General features: G+C 42.2%; 1 protein-coding gene across 3 annotated transcripts in view; it reads left to right on the top strand.

The window, feature by feature from the left end:
* Positions 1–21,967, top strand: part of AKR1A1 (aldo-keto reductase family 1 member A1) — a 71,984-nt gene that overhangs the window by 16,414 nt on the left and 33,603 nt on the right. For 2 of the 3 annotated variants that reach the window (XM_078776894.1, XM_078776899.1), the window contains exons 2-3: positions 5,329–5,416; positions 10,597–10,716. In XM_078776894.1, the coding sequence (XP_078633020.1) occupies positions 5,339–5,416; positions 10,597–10,716 (198 nt within the window). In that variant the 5' untranslated portion in view covers positions 5,329–5,338. Of the gene's footprint in view, positions 1–3,804; positions 3,963–5,328; positions 5,417–10,596; positions 10,717–21,967 lie in introns of all 3 variants that reach the window. The other variant, XM_078776906.1, reaches the window with a different exon arrangement.

Here is a 21,967-nt window from a genome sequence, read left to right as displayed (position 1 = left end):
TCACTCAAAGAGGGTTGCTGCCAGATCTTGTACATCTTGCAGGAATATTTGGGGGGCAGAGCAGAGAGCACAGACTGAGCATGGGGAGCAAGGCAGTGAGAGGAGTCTGAAGAAGACAAAGACCACCATCCTGCCTGCAGTGAAAGTGAAAGGCCCTCAGAATCTGCTTCATCGTGGGAGATACCAATGATTCTAAAAGCTTTGGTTTCTGCAGCGTGAAGTCGAGCTCGGTGTGAGGCAGGAGCACCAGCCCAGAGGGGAGAGCAGTACTCCATGAAGCTGCGGATGGAAGCTTTGTTTGTGGTGAGACTGTGAAGATACAACTTTTTGCATTCGTCTTGTTTCAATCAAAGGGGCTGGTTGTTCTGCTTTTGTTTCCTTTGTGTAGCCCCCACCTTGAGTGGCCTTCTGTCTTTGTGTTGGGCAATATCCCATGATACAAAAAACTGAAGCTCAGTAGTGCCAAGGAAGGACTTTGCTCGACGGAGGATGCCCAGTCGTGACTGGCTTTGGAGGCCAGCTTGGAAATGTGTTTTTCCCAGGAAAGATCATGGCTGATAAATGAGACCCAAAATGTTGAGTGACAGAACTTTTTCGAGAGGATTGTTGTGGAAGTAGATGGGAGGGTTTTCCAGGCAATCTTTTCGGAGAGACATAGTGAGAATGTGAGATTTGTCAGGATTGAATGACATGTTCCACTTGTTTGACCAGTGTGTGATTTTATCCAGGTCTGCAGAGAGTGAGGAGGCTTCTGCCTGCCAATCTGAGGGTTGAGATATGTAGCTGCAGAGGGTGGAGTCATCAGCAAAAAGATAGAGGATTTTCTAGAGCATCGGAGATATCATTAATACAACAAACAACAACAACAGGCATTTTAAGGCCATTTTCCCTGCTAGAGCGGGGGTTAGCTTTGCGGGCCCCATGACAATCTTCTTCATTTTGCTCTTCTTCATTTTGCCCTATTTTCTGCATCTCTCCTTGTTGACCCCCTTGCCCGCATTTCTTCTTCTACTACCTTTAGCCAAGTCTTTCTCAGTCTTCCCTGTCCTCTACTTCCTTCTATATTCATTTCCATCACTCTTCTCAACCAGTCACTTTCATCCTTCCTCAACACATGACCAAACCATCTCAACCTGTTTCTCCATCATAGGCTCTATTCCCATCATCTTTCGCAATTCATCATTTGTCTTCCTCTCTCTCAACGATACTCCACACATCCACAGAACCATTCACATTTCCACCTTTTCCAGCCTTAGTTGCTGCTCTATGTTCATTACCCATGTCACACTCCCATAAAGCATAACACTTCTCATAAGATCATTAATGAAGAGAGATCATTAATGAAGACCAGAAAAAGCACAGGGCCCAGAACACTGCCTTGAGGAACTCCAGCCTGGACAGGAAGAGGAGATTCAAGAATTCCACTCAGGGCTACACTTTGACTACGACCAGAGAGGAAGTCCACGAGCCATGCGCAGAGATTTCCATGGATACCATAAGAGGAGAGTTTGGTGAGCAGGGCGTGGTGCAAGATCGCATCAGAGACACAAGGTCTGTCAAGGGAGACAGCAATGATTTCCTGTTTGGTGTTGAGGACCTCCATCCATTGTTGAGACAGCAGAAGCAGCATGTGCAGAGTCGGGTGACCTGGTCTGAATCGAAATTTATGATCCGAGATCAAGTCATTGGAGAAGAGGAAGGATTTCATATCAAAAGCAATGATGGATTCCATGACCATCCTGATGATTGGGAGCAGGCTGATTGGTCTGTCGTTGCAAGGATCTCTTTTTGCACCATATTTGTGTAAAGCAGTAATGTTTGCTGATTTCCAAGCTGATGGCAGATGACCTTGAGCAAAAGAGGGGGTGAAGAGAACAGAGAGAGGGAGTGAAAGAGCGGCAGAGCAGGATTTTAGGACCCGTGGGCTGATGCCATCTGGTCCAGTTGCAGAATCAGAGTCGAGGTTTGACAAAAACTTCTACACCTTGTCAGGAGAGAAGGACACAGAGTCCAGGAGCAGCTGGGTTCGACTGGGTAAGTTGGGTACAGAGAGAGATGGGTTTGGTACACAAGATTTTGAGGCAAACACAAAGTTGAGGCATTTAGCCTTTTCACGTGCGGTGTCAACTGTGTAGCCGTTTGAGGTGAGGGAGGGGATGGAGGGGGAACAAACACCAGGAACAGATTTCACCAGGTGCCACCAGGATTTGGAGGAGGGAGACAGGTTTGAAAGTTCATTCTTGAGAGTGGAGAGATATTGTTCCCTGGCTCTCCTGAAGGTCGATGCATAATTGTTCCAAAATTTGTGGAAGCAGTTTCCATGCAAGGGTGTCGCACGATGCTCCACAGGGATGAAGATTGTTGTCAATTATTTTAAATTTCCATACTCTTGTTTTCAATGACAGTATGGCATCGAGCATTGTCATCATTTGCATCGTCAGTAATTGAAAAGATGATTTTTAAAGTACTGAATGTACAAGTCAGACTTGTGACAGTCCGAATGTACAAATGTGATATTTCAGTTTTTTCTTTTTCATAAATTTGCAAAACTTTCTAAAATCCTCTTTTCTCTTCGTCATTATGGGGTATTGAGTGTAGATTGATGAGGGGAAAAAAAGGAATATAAACGATTTCAGCATAAGGCTGCAACATAACAAAATGTGAAAAAGTGAAGGGGTCTGAATACTTTCTGAATGCACTGTATATACAAAAAAAAATGTAGATTGCAGTTTTGTCACCTTAACTGAAGGTTGGACAAAGTAGAAACGGATCGTGGGCCGGAAAGAGTCGTAACCATATTTTCTCACTTATTTTTGTGGAGAAGGGCATTGCTTCTTTAGTGATTTTTTCCTTTCTGGTATAAACATAAACTGCATGGCAATTGCTGATTATCTTTACTTTATTCATACTAGGGCATGCCCGTACTATATATATATCTAAAATTATATCCCCCCCCCCTCTATTTACATGAAATGGTTTGGTCCAAAGCGAACGGCTTGCGAGTACGGTGACAATCCCCCCCCTCTATTTACATGAAATGGTTTGGTCCAAAGCGAACGGCTTGCGAGTACGGTGACAATCCCCCCCCCCCCCCCTCTATTTACATGAAATGGTTTGGTCCAAAGCGAACGGCTTGCGGAGTTTGGTAAAGAAATCGCCATAGCGTGCACAAACGCGCAGGAAAGCGAAAGAATCGCAAATTAGTTTTAATTAGTTTTAAAACATAGTTTAACGCCAACATAGCGGCAACATAGTTTGCCAACGTGAAATAAATGAATACGCTCTCAAATGTGCCGTCCGAGGCAGAGTCTGTTCGGCACGTTCGGCACACGTGATAGCTCGCTGCTCTCTGATTGGTTGAATCGTTTTTTGGACATAACTCGCTAACTACTTGTCCGATTAATATGAAACCTTGAAAAGGCACATCCTCGGGTCCCCAGCAATATACCTGGCAAGTTTCAAGTATATCGGACCCGTGGTTGTCGAGAAACAGCGGTCACAGACAGACACACAGAGATTACTGGCATTATAGATAGATGATCCTGGCTCCACAAAGTTGTGACTGCATAGTGCGTATAAGAGGGAGCATATTTCTTTTTAATTGCACTAACCATTATAAATCGCTGGAATTCGCCGCTATCAAAGGTCTTGGGAATATAATTGAATTGGTGTGAAGTAGATTATAACCCTGACTTGGAAACCTCGCAGATTGATCATTGTACATAAATAAATAAATATCTTATATCTTATATCAAATAACAAAATTAATGAATTATTATTATTATTATTGTGCTCTTTTAACAGGTCTGTGACCTGCGCTCTCTCTCTTTATCGCAAGTGAGGAGAGTCATTCATTCATGATTGCTGAAGACGGCTGTTCACAAGTGGCAAAAAAAAGCCTGGGACAGTGAATTTGTTTCTAGCAGAGGAGCTCGTGCTTAGCCACACAACAATCATTCCTGGTGAGATGGCAAACGGTATAACCTGGGCTCGAGGAATACTGAAGAAGATGAGACTCACTTGCTACCTACCCACAGTTTAGGCATGAATTTGTAATTGGTCCAGGGTGCTGGCAATACCTCGCCTCCTCTTCACAAAAGAAACCATGCGATCCTACATGTTGACTAACAACCGGTGCTGTCCATGTGGGATATATATAATATATTTTTTTGTATACAGAATCGAGGCTTGTGAAAGAGCTAACATTTATCACACAAACAAATCAAACAGACAAACAAATTATATAAAAAGGGGAGCGGTAGACAAGATGGGGAGAGAAGGGGAAGCACACAAACACAACATTTGAGAGCAGGGACATCGGGAGATGTGTGGGAGGGAGAGGGCTTGGGGGGAGGAGGCGTGGGAAGGGGGGGGGGAGGGTGGGAGAAGTATAAAACACAAGGACACTGCAAGGACTTCCAGGAAAGAAGTTGGTATTTTTTTTAAAACGGTGGATTTGGGGTGAAATTAGCGGGGGTAGAAAAGATCAAGGTTTTGGTTGGGGGACGATAAGAGATCTCCGATAAGAGGGAAGATAAGATAAGGGATCTCCGACTAAAGGCTCTTGCAGAGCGTCACATACAATGAAGCCTCCCCAAGCATGCGAAACATAGGATGACGTTCCGTTTCTGTGCCGAGATTCGAACCCAGGCTCGATAGCTCACCACCGTCATGCCAGCCTATGTGAGGAGGCTATTTGAAAGTGAAAGGTTTTTGGGTTTATCTGCCCAGTAGTAGCCTGAGTATTCTGTTGCAAAAAAGAAAAATCTTGGCGCTGAAAGAACTCGTGCAGCTGAAATATTTGAAACAAATTCCCATTGGAAGCAGTGCAGCCAAACGTGCCGACTAGTTTTGTGGTTGATGTGGAGGACGTTCATTATAATATCACAACTAATGTATAATTTTTGTGTAAAACTTATTTTGTAGTTATGACGATTGCAGTTGAAACCCACTGTTGCAGGACTTTAATGATCACATGCAACGTTGCTATTTTGAGTCTGGTTCTCTTAATTGACAACCTTTCTATCCCTCGGGTTGGCGTCGCCACCCTTTTGGACACACCTTATCCCTGCGACATTTCCTTGCGTACATCAGTGGTTTACAATTCAATCTGATTTAATTGCTGGTAGGAAAGCAATTTCTCGTTGTAAATTGTGCTTTGCATGGCAATGTCGAATGAATGTTTTCCAGCACTTGTATTTCAAGGCAACGGTTCTGTCCTTTTCCTTTAGTGGTTGTTGTGCAGTATTAGTGATATTTGTGTAAATGATATACTAACGACATATGAATGATTGTTATTTGTGATTTTCAATTATTCTTTATTACCAGGCACCTCACTATGAAGACAGTGTTGCTTAACTCGAATCATGAAATGCCTGTTCTCGGCTTGGGAACCTGGCAGGGTAAAGCAGACCAGGTGAGTCTGGCCACTTGCCCTTACTTTCTGGATGTAATTTTTTATTATTATTTATGTTGAAGGCTTCAGTCACGGATTATATAGTCCTCATCAAGGCCAGGCCTTAAATAAAGGAACTGCATAAAAAGAAATAAGAAAGAGAATGTAAAGGTGAGGAGTGAAAATGAGTAAGAAAAGTATATGTTTGTTTGTTTGCAAGAAAGAGAGATTGAAGCTAGCCCGGTACCTATAGTTTGAGTGAGACAAAAAGTAAGATCAGCAATTCTGACACCGAGAGTGTAAGATGGTTTCGGGCACCACTTTGATGCTCCTTGGTCTGAACGGTAGTACTACCCTGAGCGGTTGCTGTCTACAACCTACTACCTAAACGGAGCTCTCTCTCTCTGCTGTTGGGAACTGAAGCTGCCCCTCCCCCACCCAATCCCCCACCCCATTCCTCAGTTCCTCTTCTGCTTGGGAGTGTGATCCTGGCTCGGACCTTCCCAGGCAAAAAGGGTAATGGTAAAACTATGGTACATAATAAGGTGGCTTAATAAAGTATTTTTCAAATACGATCACCGGGTGGACAAAAGTGCCAAATTTTCCATTAATGTTCCTCACGTCATAATGATTAATTTCATAAGGGTAGCCACACAGAAATAGTACAATGCAACCTCAGTAGGGGATACTAAAATTCACATAGGATATTACCCACAGATATGGCATACAGTGCCGATAGAAAGTCTACACCCCCTTTCAAAATTTTCACCTTTTGTTGCCTCGAATTAAAATGCATTAAATCAGACTTTTTGGACACCACTCCTTTCCTATTCCATCTCCAGGTGCTGCATGACGTCATCGCCGAGTACCGAAGGTTGCCCGGTGATGACGCACGCTGTAAGGTTTGTTTGCGATATCTCAGCCATCCTTTGAGCAAGGAAGCTGAAATTTTGACACAATAGCGAGCAAGTGCTTTGGCAAAAACGGGATTTTTGTACACCGCACCTTTCCTTTGCCATCTCCAGGCGCTGCATAACGTCATTGCCGGGCCCCGAAGGGGGTTCGGCAATGACGCACGCTGAAAGGGAGTACTCAGTTTTCACTCTGGTTTTTTGTTTGTTTTCTTGTTTGTTTGTTTCCTTGTTTTCTTTCTTGTTTGTCCGGGCGATATGTCAGCCATCCTTTGAGCTAGGAAGCTGAAATTTCGGCACAATAGTGAGCAAGTACTTTGTCAAAAACGGTATTTTTTTTTTTTGTTTAATCAATTAATTGATGAGTTATTTAATTATTAGCGATTAATTAAGCACTTATGCATTTCCTTTCTCTTCTGGCCATTATCTCGCACACCTTTTGAGTTAGGAAGCTGATATTTGGACATTCCAATGACCAAGTGATTTGGCTGTAAAATATATTTTTGATTTATTGATTAATCAATTAATTTATGAGTTATTTAATTATTAGCGATTAATTAAGTACTTATACATTCCCTTTCTCTTCTGGCCATTATCTCAGACACCTTTTGAGTTAGGAAGTTGATATTTGGACATGCCAATGACCAAGTGATTTGGCTGTCAATGCTATTTTTGATTGATGAATCAATTAATTGATTAATTATTTAATTATTAGATTAATCACTAAAAATTTAATTTTTTAAAGTTAGATTTGGATGAAATGGTGGTGGTTTATGTGTTCGGTTAGGCAATTGATTAATTATTTGATTTTTAAATTATTATTATTTATTTATTTTCATTATTAATCATTTATTTATTTTCTTTCTCATCTGGGCAATACCTCAGGCACCTTTAGAGCTCGGAAGCTAATATTTGGACATGACAGTGACCAAGTGATGTGGCTATAAAGGATATTTTTGATTTATTGATTAATCATTTCATCGATTAATTATTTATTGATTGATGAATTAATTATTTATTTTTTTATTAATGACTTTTTAAATTAAATTTCTGAAAGATACATCTTCGGATGAAGCACGAGTGGTTTAGTTATTCTATTAGCCAATTGATTAAGAAAATATTTTATGATAATCTTTTATTGATTTTAATTATGCAATTAATCAATTATTGTACACCTCCCCCTCCCAATTCTTGGGTTTGTTGATCTGGAGAAAGCATTCGATAGGGTTCCACGCGAAGTATTGCCATGGGCATTGAGGAAGTTAGGAGTGGAGGAATGGTTGATCAGAGTAGTGATGGCAATGTACAAAAGAGCGTGCACAGCTGTAAGGACGAAGGACGGGAGCAGTGGTGAGTTTGAGGTGAAGGTGGGAGTGCATCAGGGGTCGGTACTAAGTCCACTACTATTTGTAGCTGTGATGGAGGTGCTGGCTCAGAACGTAAAGGAGGGTTTACCGTGGGAGTTGTTGTATGCAGATGATCTGGTGTTGATTGCGGAAAGTATGGATGGACTGAAGGAAAAGATGAACAAGTGGAAGGAATGTATGGAGACAAAAGGTCTGAAGGTAAATATCGGAAAAACGAAGGTGATGGCAAGTGGTAAAGCATGTGGTGTGGTGGAAAGAACTGGGAAGTGGCCATGTGCTGTGTGCAGGAAGGGTGTCGGAGTGAACTCCATTCAATGTACAATGTGCGCTGAGTGGGTTCATCAAAAATGTAGTGGTCTGAGAGGGTCATTAACCAGTGTGGCAGCTACATTCAAATGTAAGGTGTGCACAGAGGGAGCTGCAGATGGAGGAAATGTTGAGTTGGATCTTGGAGACGGCGTGAAGCTGGAAGGTGTGAAAACATTTTGCTACCTCGGAGACATGCTGAATGGAGAAGGTGGATCAGACTCGGCAACGGTTGCAAGAGTGAGATGTCCATGGAAGAAGTTTCGGGAACTGAGTGGCGTGCTGATGAGGAGGGGAGTGTCGTTGAAGCTGAAGGGAAAGGTGTACGCTGCATGTGTGAGAAGTGTTATGATTTATGGGAGCGAGACATGGGTAATGAACGTAGAGCAGCAACGAAGGGTGGAAAGGCGAATGGTTCGGTGGATGTGCGGAGTATCGTTGAGAGAGAGAGGAAGATAAATGACGAATTGCGAAAGATGATGGGAATAGAGCCTGTGATTGATGCTGTGAAGAGGAACAGGTTGAGATGGTTTGTTCATGTGTTGAGGAAGGATGAAAGTGACTGGTTGAGAAGAGTGATGGAAATGAATGTAGAAGGAAGTAGAGGACGGGGAAGACCGAGAAAGACTTGGCTAAAGATGGTGGAAGAAGGAATGCGGGCAAGGGGGTTAACAAGGAGAGATGCAGAAAATAGGGCAAAATGGAGAAGATTGTCATGGGGACCGCAAGGCTAACCCCCGCTCTCGCAGGGAAAATGGCCTTAAAATGCATGTTGTTGTTGTTGTTGTTGTTGTCTCCCTCCCTCCCAATGCAGTCTCTTTGAGCTGCACCGCGGTATTGCCTGGCGCCGGAGGCGCCCCGGCAATGCCGCACTGTAGGCTATTTAATTATTTGGCATGGGGGTGGTGTAATTTGAATGTATGTGTACTTGTTTGTTTTTTGATTAATCAATTAATTGATGAGTTACTTAATTATTATCGATTAATTAAGTACTTATTTATTTCCTTTCTCATCTGGGCAATATCTCGGGCACCTTTTGAGCTTGGAAGTTGATATTTGGACACGACAATGACCAATTGATTTGGCTGTAAATGGTATTTTTGATTTATTTATTAATCGATTAATTATTTGATTATTCGATTAATGACTTTTTTTATTACACATTTAATTAATCGATTAATTATTCATTGATTCATCAACTAATCAATTATTTTATTTTTGATTGATTAATTTAAATTGATATATGTGGGAAAATTACATGCCCAGACCAGGAATCGAACCCAGGTCCTCTGGAAAACCGCACCAGTGCTCTGCCATCTGAGCTATCTGGTATGGGCATGTAATTTTCCCACATATGTCAATTTAATTATTTAATCCTGTTCATTAATCCAATTGCTTCACTATGCCACCAGGGGTGTTTATAATAGAGGACATAGATTTGTCCCCTCATTGGAGGAAGACCCTCACGTGTTCAGGCCATTGGTGCTTCTATGGTTGGCAGCGAGTGCCCTGGAAGCATTGACGGAAAGAGAGTGGCAATCGTATGTGTGGGAAAATTGCATGCTCAGTCAGGGTCACCCAGATAGCTCAGATGGCAGAGCGGTTTTCTGGTACTGGTATGGAAAACTGGTACGGTTTTCCAGGGGACCTGGGTTCGATTCCTGGTCTGGGCATGTAATTTTCCCACATATGTCAATTTAATTATTTAATCCTGTTCATTCGTCTAATTAATTTATTTAATAATTTTCAAAAAGTTACAGCTTCGGATGAAACACTGGTGGTTGAGGTATGCTATTAGCCAATTGATTAATAAATTATTTTACGATTGTTGTTTATTGATTTTAATTATGCAAATCATCAATCAATTATTTTACACCTCTCCCTCCCAATAGCGTATATTTGCTGCACGGCGGTATCACCGGGCGCTTAGGCTCCCTGGCAATGCTGCGCTAGAGGATATTTATTTATTTGTCATGGGGGCGATGTACTTTGAATGTATCTGTACTAGTTTACTCTTTTATTTACACGTCGTGACTCACAACTTCCATGTGAAAAACAAATTCTACAAATTTCAGAAAACTTTGAAAATACAACGAGAATATCTTCATTGGATAAGTGTCCACAGTGGGCAGAAATTCACCAATCTTGGTAGTTATGATCACCATATGACAATAAGGTGCGAAATCTGTAGAATTTTTGGCACCACTCCCTGGGGTGGGGTCTTAAACTCCAATTTGATATAGGGTCATTCCTGGTGGAACTTTTTGCCGTCTTTCAACTTTGCATTAGGTGTATATTTGTGATGGCATGCCTTTGAGTTCGCTCTAGTTTCACTTCTGAAGTCACTTCTGAGGTTACAGGGGTTTTGGGGCCACTTCTGAATTAATTTCACTTTTGAAGAAAGATTGAATAACCGAACACTGATTTACTTTGTTGCAAACACTTACGGGCACTACCAATTATTTAATTTACTTGCTGTTTTAAAAGTACTTGTTTGTTTGTTAGATTTATTTTTACTTTCTATTTGGTTTGAGATGAAAGACTTATTTATTTATTCACTCACAATTGTATTAAAGGTGCATGCCTCAGCCTGTCTGATGTGACGCACTGTGTGCAGGTGAAGACGGCCATCCTGCATGCATTTGCCGTTGGGTATCGCCATATTGACTGTGCATATGTCTATGGAAATGAGGATGAGATTGGAGAGGCATTACAAGAGGCATTGGGTCCAGGAAAGGTATGCTGGAAGATTAACTTGGGTGAAATGGTGTTGAAAGGGGTGAACGAGTTGGGGGTTAAAGAGAGAGACCGGCTTAATGAGCAGAGAGAGACTGGCCAAGAGACAGAATTAAGTCTGCACAACCTTTTTATTAAGCCCTGGCAAGGGTGGGGGCTGTTTGAGGGTGTTATCCGGGCTGCTCATTGGTGGAGTTTGTCACCATCCCCCCACAAGCCCTCTCAAAGTTCATCAGGCCCTGATTGGTGGGACATAAGGCTGTCTCATCTTGTGGACTCCAGCATGCCAGGTAAATTTGAGCATGCACTTGGCTGGTGTGCTTTTGAGCCTGAATGCACTGCCTGGCAAATTATCCCTCATGAGTGGAGAGCCTGTCTTTCCCTCCCCAACACATAATGACATAATAACCCATATAAAGGAAAGGGGCTAAGATAATGTTCTGCTATGAAATAACTATTCTAAGAGACCTGTATGATGATTGCCGTTACTTCTTAGCAGTTTCCCCAAACCGCAACAATGTGTGTGTGTGTGTGTGTGTGTGTGTGTGTGTGTGTGTGTGTGTGTGTGTGTGTGTGTGTGTGTGTGTGTGTGTGTGTGTGTGTGTGTGTGTGTGTGTGTGTGTGTGTGTGTGTGTGTGTTAGTGTTATAATAGCCGTAGGTGATTCTGTCTGTCCGGGAGTGTGGCTTACTCCGTTGAGAGAGTAGCTCCACCCATTCTGGGAGAGGCTTTCAAAAACAAATATCCTCCATTTTATTTACTCGCATAGCTTTGAGGCCATTTTGTTAGGCCCGCGGTGTCTTGCTCTCTCACAGTTTTATTTCAACTCTAATTCGATATATCATTTCATTTTTCACAGTGGCTAACATAGTTTGACTCGGTTGAAAAAAAACGGGAAGAAAATCCGATGAAAATTTCCGTTTATAGAACAAAATGCATTTTCGAAGGCCTGTAAAATAAAGCCCATTCATTGAGTCATCCTCACGATTTTATCTCATTCACCATCTGATTTCATTTAAAACTCAACTGGACTACCGTCCAGTTGAGTTCATCACATACTGAACTCTCCGGCGTCCGTCGTCGTCTGTCGTCCGTTAACTTTTCGACGTTAACACTCCAGCGTCTACAAATATCAACCCATTCCGATCAAACGTGACATGCAGCATCCTTACCCCAAGGACCAGGTTGGTATTACATTTCAGCCCGATCCGTTGAAAAATGGCGGACTTAGGCGACCATTTTGTTTTTGGTCATGAAAACGACGTTAACACTCTAGCATCCACAAATATTAATAGATTTTGATCAAACTTAGAATGCTTAACCCTTACCACACAAGGTAGGTTGCTATTGCATTCCAACCCGATCCATTACAAAATGGCCGCCATAGGCCGCCATATTGTTTTTAGCCCCGAAACGACGTTAAGACTTTAACGTCCACAAATATTTATGGATTTTGATCAAACTTGGTGTGTGAGACTCTTACCACACAAGGTAGGTTGCTATCGCATGTCAACCCGATCTGTCACAAAATGGCCGCCATAGGCCGGCATTAAAGTTGTCCAGTCAGTTCAGTTGAGGTCTGCTTCCCTGGAAGCTCTAGTTTTCGATGGTTTTAGACTTGGTTTGAGCAATAATTGAAAAAAGAAATGCACACACGGGAAAATGCCGAAATATATAAAAAAATCGCGGCACGATGTATCATACACCACCCAACATGAGACAGACGGCAAAATGTCGACATATATGAAAAATTACGCTTTTTCTTTCCCGTTAAGATATATTACTTTTCCGTTTGATGACAGTCGTCACAAAAACGTCAACAATGATGCCGACATTTATTTCTTCATTCTTATTTCATTCAACATATTATCTGGAAGTAAAGGTTCACCAATAAACCGAGTAAAAACAAACTCCATTTCACGTGTGAATGGACGTGTAATTCACATATGTAAAATAAATAAATTAACAGACGGGAAATTGCTGAGATATTTCGGTCGGAGCGATTAATACACCGCCCAAAGGAAAAATTTCACCGATAAACCCAGCGAATTCACCGAGCGAATTTCATCGAATTTCACTGAGTTTCAGGAAATTACCGAGAGATATTTCTTCGTTTTTATTTTATTAGTTATGTGCACGTACACTTTAAACATGTGTGTTTGTGTGTATATGTGTATGCATGTGTGTGAGCGTGTATATGTGTGTGGATGTGTGTGGATGTGTGTGGATGTGTGTGGATGTGTGTGTGTATATATATATATATATGTATATATATATATGTGCATATATATGTATGTGTGTGTACATTTTACATGAGATGTAATAACACATTTCAAACTGTATTTCCCATGTGCACGCACATGCATTCACATGTTATCAGAAGTAAATACATTGTGTAGATTACATTATTTGTGGATCTGATAAATTGGCAGTAACCATTTTGTGAAACTGAATGTGCAGGTGCAGCATCTAACTCAATATGTCCAAATGTCACACACGTCCACGCCCTTGGGATTCCCACGGGTGGACCCCCCAGTTGTGTGTGTGTGTGTGTGTGTGTGTGTGTGTGTGTGTGTGTGTGTGTGTGTGTGTGTGTGTGTGTGTGTGTGTGTGTGTGTGTGTGTGTGTGTGTGTGTGTGTGGGGTGTGTGGGGGTGTGTGTGTGGGTGTGTGTATATATATGTGTGTGTATATACATATATATGTGTGTGTATATATATATACTTATATATGTGTGTGTTACATATACATATATATGTGTGTATTATATATACATATATATGTGTGTATTATATATACACGAGAGAAATACCCGCGCTACGCACGGGTGGGAGGCCAGAAGCAAACAGGCAATGCAGAAACGGTGAATGCTAAAGCATGAAACCAATAAATTCCACATTCCTGTAGCACCTTCAGTCGCACGTCAGACATGGACAGCAAGTTCGTGAAGGACTTGCATGAAAAACGTACCTGTTCGCAAACAAACGGGTACGTTCACGTAGAGAAACATCGATCGTGGGTCCGTGGCGAATCTGCATATGGCGATGGCAAAATATCAGAAATTGAAGGCTTTTTTTATTTTAAACGATTCCTATAAACATCCATTGAATCAAATCACACGCAAATCATCAAAATCTAAACAGTATCTATCTATAATTCCAGTAATCTCTGTCTGTACGTTTGTACGTTTGTACGTTTGTCTGTTTGTCTGTTTGTCTGTGACCGCTGTTTCTCGACAACTACCGGTCCGATATACTTGAAACTTGCCAGGTATATTGCTGGGGACCCGAGGATGTGCCTTTTCAAGGTTTGAAATTAATCGGACAAGTACTTACCGAGCTATGGCGATTTAGCCGTTCGCCGTTCGCTTTGCCGTTGCGAATGGACCAAACCATTCATGTAAATAGAGGGGGGGGGGGGGGGGGTTCTGTGGTCGTTCGCTTTGGCTTTGCGAATGGACCAAACCATTCATGTAAATAGAGGGGGGGGTTCTGTGGTCGTTCGCTTTGGCTTTGCGAATGGACCAAACCATTCATGTAAATAGAGGGGGGGGTTCTGTGGTCGTTGCGAATGGACCAAACCATTCACATCGAATCATCGAATCACATCGAATGGACCAAACCGTTCGCTTTGGACCAAACCATTGCATGTAAATAGAGGGGGGGGGGGGTTCTGTGGTCGTTGCGAATGGACCAAACCATTCATGTTTTTTTTTTTTGTTTTTTTGGCAAGGAACGGGCACCCACGTACGGGCACGTCCTAGCTTATATATAGTACGGGCATGCCCTAGTCTTTAGAATTTCAATAAAAGCCACATAACTGTTCATATCGGTAAATATTATTCCATCGTGTTTCAAATCGTGATCGATACACTATGATCGTGATGATCGTGATCGATAATCGTGATCGATAATCGTGTTCACAATCGCGATGTCGTATGTACTCCCGATACGTGTACCAAATTCCCGAAACGTTTAGCTGTACCAAATCAACAGTTAAAAGGATTTTGAGCCGATAGGTGTTACGGCCTTGGCAAGATCGATTGAGACAGCGATCTGTTAGATCTGATCCTCCTTCATGCCGAAGTGCAGATCCTCCTTCATGCCACATCCGATCGATGCAGCCGTGCAGCGATCGGTGCAGTCGTTTGTGCGGCACATGGTGCAGCGATTGGTGCAAACGTGGACTCCCACACTGCCAGATCCTGCTGATACTTGCTCCCGCATGACGTTATTTTCCCGGGTGCCGCACAAACGACTGCACCGATCGAGATTTAACGGATGTTTATATAAATCGTTTAAAAGAAAAAAAAAGCCTTCAATTTCCGATATTTAGCCTTTTTATTTGGGCCTCCCAATTGAAGCTCCGCCCATAGGGCGGGTACCGTTGCTCGACGTAAGCAGACGTCACAATGAACGTCATGCAAACGCGAATGTCATGCGGGAGTCCAAACCTGAGAATGCTGGAGACTAAAGCTGACTCTCTCTCTGACTCTTCGACTATCTGGAAAATCCTCTCTCTATCTCTTTGCTGATGATTCCACTATCTGCTGCTCCATTCCTCATCCCTCAGATCGGCAGTCTGCAGCCTCCTCACTCTCTGCAGACCTGGACAAAATCACAGACTGGTCAAACAAGTGGAACATGTCTTTCAATCCTGACAAATCTCACACTCTTACAATGTCTCTCCGAAAGGACTGTCTGGAAAACCCTCCCATCTACTTTCTCAACAATCCTCTCCAAGAAGTTCTGTCGCTCAAGCTTTTGGGTCTCACTATCTGCCATGATCTTTCTTGGGAAAACCACATTTCCAAGCTGGCCTCTAAAGCCAGTCGCCGACTGGGTATCCTCCGTCGTGCGAAGTCCTTCCTTGGCACACCTGAGCTCCTCACCACATACAAGGCTTTCATCCGCAGCTCAATGGAATACTGTTCCCCCCTCTGGGCTGGTGCTCCTGCCTCACACCTAGCTCGGCTTCACGCTGTTGAAACCAAAGCTTTCAGAATCATTGGAATCTCCTGCGATGAAGTTAACTCCGAGGGCCTTTCACTCACTCACCGCAGGCAGGTTGGTGGTCTTTCTGTCTTCTACCGACTCCTCTCTGGCCTTGCTCCCCCAGCTCTCTCTGTGCTCTGTCCCCCCAATATTCCTTCAGGTCGCACAAGATCTGCCTGCAACCCTCTTATGGTTAAACTGCCAAAATCTAGGCTCTCTGCTCACCTTCACTCTTTCATTCCCCTTTTCTCCCGCCTCTGGAACAAACTCCCCCTCTCCCTTCAATCACACTCCTCCCTCCAGGTCTTTAAAACAGCTGTTCACCACCATCTCTTATCTTCCCCCATCCAAAACCTTGATCTTTTCTACCCCCGCTAATTCACCCCAGAGTCCTTGCAGTGTTCATATGTTTTAGACCTCTCCCACCTCTCCCACCTCCCCCAAGTCCTCCCGATGTCCCTGCTCTCACATGTTGTGTTTGTGTCCTTCCCCCTCTCTCCCCATCTTGTCTGCCGCTCCCCTTGTGTTTTGTGTGTCTCGGTTTGACTTTTTGTGTGATTAATGTTAGCTCTTTCATGAGCCTCGATCTTGTATACAAAAAAAAAAAAAAAAAAAAAATTGGGAAAACTAAATAGCCTATTTTACTCCTGGGGATCCCAGGATTATCCACCCAAAATATTTTTGCGATCGGTTCAGCAGTTTTTACGGTACCTTCGAAAGAACGGACGAACGGACGGACAGACAGACATTTGGTGAATTATAATAAGATATATATGTGTGTATTATATATATACATATATATATGTGTGTATTATAAACACATATATATGTGTGTATTATATATATCTATCTATATATATATATTTGTGCAGCGTCTGTCCTGTCATGTGTTGTCACTGAACTACTTTCTCAAACTTTTGTGAAATCGTACCAAACTTCTGGAATGCACATATCTCTCCCGTCGGTATGTCCTAAGGGTATTCTTTTGGAAAAAATTTCCAATTTTTTTTTTTTTTTTTTGGAGAATTTTTTTGGGAAAAACGTTTTGTTTTCAACTTCAATTGTTTATAAAATGTGATATCACGTATATTACAAATACATTTGTGCAAAATAATTGTTTGAATTATGATTGGTTTAAACCATGACAAAACGGCAACTCGGGTACAGTCATTTATCTATACTAGGACGTGCCCGTACGTGGGTGCCCGTTCCTTGCCAAAAAAAAAAAAAATGAAAAGGAAAAACATTCCAAACCGCGTGGCAGTAACGACCACAGAACCCCCCCCCCCCCCCCTCTATTTACATGAAATGGTTTGGTCCATTCGCAAAGCCAAAGCGAACGGCGAACGGCTAAATCGCCATAGCTCGGTAACTACTTCTCCGATTAATATGAAACCTTGAAAAGGCACATCCTCGGGTCCCCAGCAATATACCTGGCAAGTTTCAAGTATATCGGACCGGTAGTTGTCGAGAAACAGCGGTCACAGACAAACACACATACACACACACAGACACACACACACACACACAGACACACACACACACAGAGATTACTGGAATTATAGATAGATGACTGTCATCCTATCTATCTATATGACAAAACACACATCTGGGCAGTGTCTGTGTTCTCACTTAACGACTCCCTCAAACTTTTGTTTCCGTGGTTGTGAAGTGTTTTTAATAACGTTGTGGTGGTTTTGAATCACGTGGTGGTGAGGTATTTTGAATTATGTGGTGGTGAGGTGTTTTGAATTATGTGGTGGTGAGGTGTTTTTAAATGACGTGGTGGTGAGGTGTTTTGAATTAATTGGTGGTGAGGTATTTATAATTACGTGGTGGTGAGGTGTTTTTAATTATGTGGTGGTGAGGTGTTTTGAATTACTTGGTGGTGAGGTGTTTTTAAATGACGTGGTGGTGAGGTGTTTTTATTACGTGTTTTATGGCTGTGAGGTGTTTTTATTACGTGTTTTATGGCTGTGAGGTGTTTTTAATTTCGTGGGGGTGAGGTGTTTTTATTACGTGTTTTATGGCTGTGAGGTGTTTTTAATTTCGTGGGGGTGAGGTGTTTTTATTACGTGTTTTATGGCTGTGAGGTGTTTTTATTACGTGTTTTATGGCTGTGAGGTTTTTATTTTCGTGGTGGTGAGGTGTTTTTATTACGTGTTTTATGGCTGTGAGGTGTTTTTATTACGTGTTTTATGGTTGTGAGGGGTTTTTATTACATGTTTTATGGCTGAGGTGTTTTTATTACGTGTTTTATGGCTGTGAGGTGTTTTTATTACGTGTTTTATGGCTGTGAGGTGTTTTTATTACGTGTTTTATGGCTGAGGTGTTTTTATTACGTGTTTTATGGCTGCGAGGTGTTTTTAATTTCGTGGTGGTGAGGTGTTTTTATTACGTGTTTTATGGCTGTGAGGTGTTTTCAATTTCGTGGTGGTGAGGTGTTTTTAATTTCGTGGTGGTGAGGTGTTTTTATTACGTGGTTTATGGCTGTGAGGTGTTTTAAATTACTTGGTGGTGAGGTGTTTTGAATTACTTGGTGGTGAGGTATTTTGAATTACGTGGTGGTGAGGTGTTTTGAATTATGTGGTGGTGAGGTGTTTTAAATTACTTCGTGGTAAGGTGTTTTGAATTACGTGATGGTGAGGTGTAATCGTCCCAAACTTCCAGTCTGCACCTACCCCTCCCCTATATATGTGCGAAGGTGTTCTTTCTTGAAAAAAAGAAAAAACATTCAACCTAAATCTTCAACCTAAATTGCCTATAAAAATGTAATATCACAAACACAACAAATACATTTGTGCAAAGTAATTGTTTGTATTATGATTGGTGAAAATCATGACAACACAGCAACTCAGGTACAGTCATTAGTCTCAGTTAAAATAAGCCCGTTCCTCAGTATCGATGCTTGGTTAGGCGAGCGTAGCGAGCCGAGCCAAGCTAATATGTATATATATATGTATATGTATATGTATATGTATATATATGTATATGTATATATATGTATATGTATATATATGTATATATGTATATATATGTATATGTATATATATGTATATGTATATATATGTATATGTATATGTATATATATGTATATGTATATATATGTATATGTATATATATGTATATGTATATATATGTATATGTATATATATGTATATGTATATATATGTATATATATATATGTATATATGTATATGTATATATGTATATATATATATATATGTATATATGTATATATATATATATATGTATATATATATATATATATATATATATATGTATATATATATATATGTATATATGTATATATATATGTATATATATATATATATATATATATATATATATATATATATATATATATATAACCACCTTTAGAGGCCATTTTTCCCCGCAAAGCGGGGGTTGGCCTTTTTCGGGAACCGTGGTTGTTGTTGTTTTTCGGTCCCCTTTTTGAAGCAATGTTTTACGGCCGGATGCCCTTCCTGACGCCAACCCTTTTTGCCGCCTTTAACGACAAACAGGGAATTACCAGTGAACTGGTACTCAATTAGCCGACCTCGGAAGGATGACAGGCTGAGTCAACCCCCCTGGCGTTAATTCAGCGATCGACCGGGATTCAAACCTAGGATCCTAAGCCGGCACCCTAGCCGCTAGCCCAACACCAGGGACCCAACACCGGTCAAATATATGTGTGTGTGTGGGTGTGTGTGTGTGTGTGTGTGTGTGTGTGTGTGTGTGTGTGTGTGTGTGTGTGTGTGTGTGTGTGTGTGTGTGTGTGTGTGTGTGTGTGTGTGTGTGTGTGTGTGTGTGTGTGTGTGTGTGTGTGTGTGTGTGTCAGACCACCAGATTCTTGTACCAGATGCTCAAATTATGGATTTCGAGTTCTACCTGCAGCATTAAAGTACCATCCCTGTACCTCCATAAAATAGCAGGGTTTGTCAAATTGGGCAATTACAAATGCATGAAATCAAAAATTTAAATATTCATGTGTTCCCCAAAATGTCAAGGCTTTCAACTTTTCATGCCAGGAAATCTAGAAAATTTCGCAAAAAATAACAAACAGTAATTTACGATCAGAATCAATTTCTAGGGTTCTAAAGGTTTTTTTCAAGCATGATGTTGGACAAGTAAAGTAAATAAAAGTACCATAAGAGTTATTTGCCGAGTGCCAATTATTTTTTTGCCACCTTGCCAATATTCTGTATTTTTCACTTTTTTTCCTAGCAAATAAGTTGTGACCAGCACCGATTTTAATTGGAATTTTTGGGAAGCAAACACGCACATGTTTCTTCTACTACTGCTGTATTTATTATGTACAGCATAATCTGCATTGAATCTTCAAGCATAATCTGCATTGCAACTGTACCCAAATACTGTAAATCATTGCCCCCCCCATCTGTACGCTAGCCCAAGCTGTCATGCCAAAATATCAAGGCAAAATGACGAGTAGGCCTACATGTATAGAATTTTCACACACATGTTTGGTGAAGCCCCATTTACAAGACGTATGTACACTAGGCTTGACTTATCCATGAAGGACAAGAAATGCATGTGGCATCATACTACTTACACTTGAAAACCCCACGGGATATTAAGTTGGCAGCCAGAAGTGTGATTCAAAGGTCGTCATTATCTTGTGAGCCTAATTCACAAAGTACATACAAGTACAGCATTGTTCAGTAAACGATATTCTTTGTCCAGTATATGAATAAAATATCATGCACACTGGATGCACAGCACTGAGCAGCATGCACAGGTCTTATCAATTGCACAAACTATGATGACTGTCTCAATCATTATCAATCATGAGTCAACAAAATGAATCAGATTGTCATATAAGTAGTGGACAGGTCACAACACCCCTGTTGCTTCTGCGATGGCCTGCCTGCTTACAGTGAGAGCAGGTTGGCCTGGCACGCTTGCCACCAACAGCAGCAGAGTCACCAGCTGGCCCTGGTTGCTGTGCAGCAGCAGCAGGCTTTGGCTCCATTGGCAGGGGACAGACGAGGTCAGCTGTCTCCTGAGGGCAGTACGGCCGCACTTTTTCATTGAGTTACCACTGCCGATCAAGGGGGATCCCTTTGTTGATGGTCGACTCGGGCAGCTCACCCTCCAGGAACCTGGTGTCCGGCTGGCGCAGCATCTGGAAAGTTACCTCATCTTGATCAGCCAGCTCCCGAAGATACACGACCGCAAAGAACTTTCCCCAGTAGAAGAACAGCTGACCATCTGGTAGAAGCTGAGGTACGTTGTACTTGCCCGATGTAGACTGCTTGACAACCTGCGCGATCTGCTCCATTGATGCGGCCTTTGACCTGCCCCACCTGCACTTGAAGGTGCCTCCGGCCAGGTCGCACCAGAACTTGGTGTGTTCTGCCAACATGGTGGACACCAAGATTGCTGTGTGGTGTCCAGTCATGCACCTCTACATCATGAACTGCATCACAGTGTTGTTGAGGTGTTGCCTCACACAGTTGTCGAAGTGCAGAGCCAGGTTCTTCTCACTAGGACCGTGCTCAGCCAGGTAGTGATGGAACAGGCTGCAGGTTGCATTGGCACCTTTGCCATAGTTGTCACCTTCGTCAATCAGGTAAAACATGGATCGCCCACTGGACTCATTGGATACAATGAAGACGGCACATTTCCTGCGGGTCAGGAAGTAGACAGGGCTGGCCTGCTGGGCATCAGGACCTCCTTCTCCATCCCGCGACAATGCTCCCTGTACTGGATGGCTGGAACCAACCTGATCACCTGGGAGCAGGGGTTATCTTGACTATAGATCTTGGAGCAGCCACAGCCGGTCTTCCCAAATAATTATTTCTGAATCTGCAACATTATAATGTTATGATTACCGTTATAGATAACCATACACGAGCAGTAGACCCTCCTAATGGGGGGCATAAGTACAACCACATTCATATCATATGTCAGATCTGCCACTTAGATGATCTGGAGAATTAAAATAATTCCATTAGTGGTCATTTATGCCTAAGATATTAAGGCCCTGACCACTCAACAATGTAGATGAGATGAGATCTGGAGACTGGGTCTGGGTCGACTGGGGTGAACCTAGTGCACTGCATTGCCATTGCCTACCAAAGTTTCACTGACATCCTCTGGTCTCAGGTCGTACCACTCGTCAGCTTCATCTTCATCTTCGTCACGCGCAGACTCTTCTGCCAATGCCTCGACCTCGGGGGAGTCGGTGTCACTCTCGGGGTCAGTGTCAGCATAATCTAAATAGGTTTTCACCG

Source organism: Myxine glutinosa, chromosome 1 (genome assembly GCF_964187855.1).
Source record: "Myxine glutinosa chromosome 1, kmMyxGlut1.1, whole genome shotgun sequence".
NCBI classification, from domain to species: Eukaryota; Metazoa; Chordata; class Myxini; order Myxiniformes; family Myxinidae; genus Myxine; species Myxine glutinosa.
The sequence above is the reverse complement of the archived record's forward strand: the minus strand, read 5'-3'. Positions and strand labels throughout refer to the sequence as shown.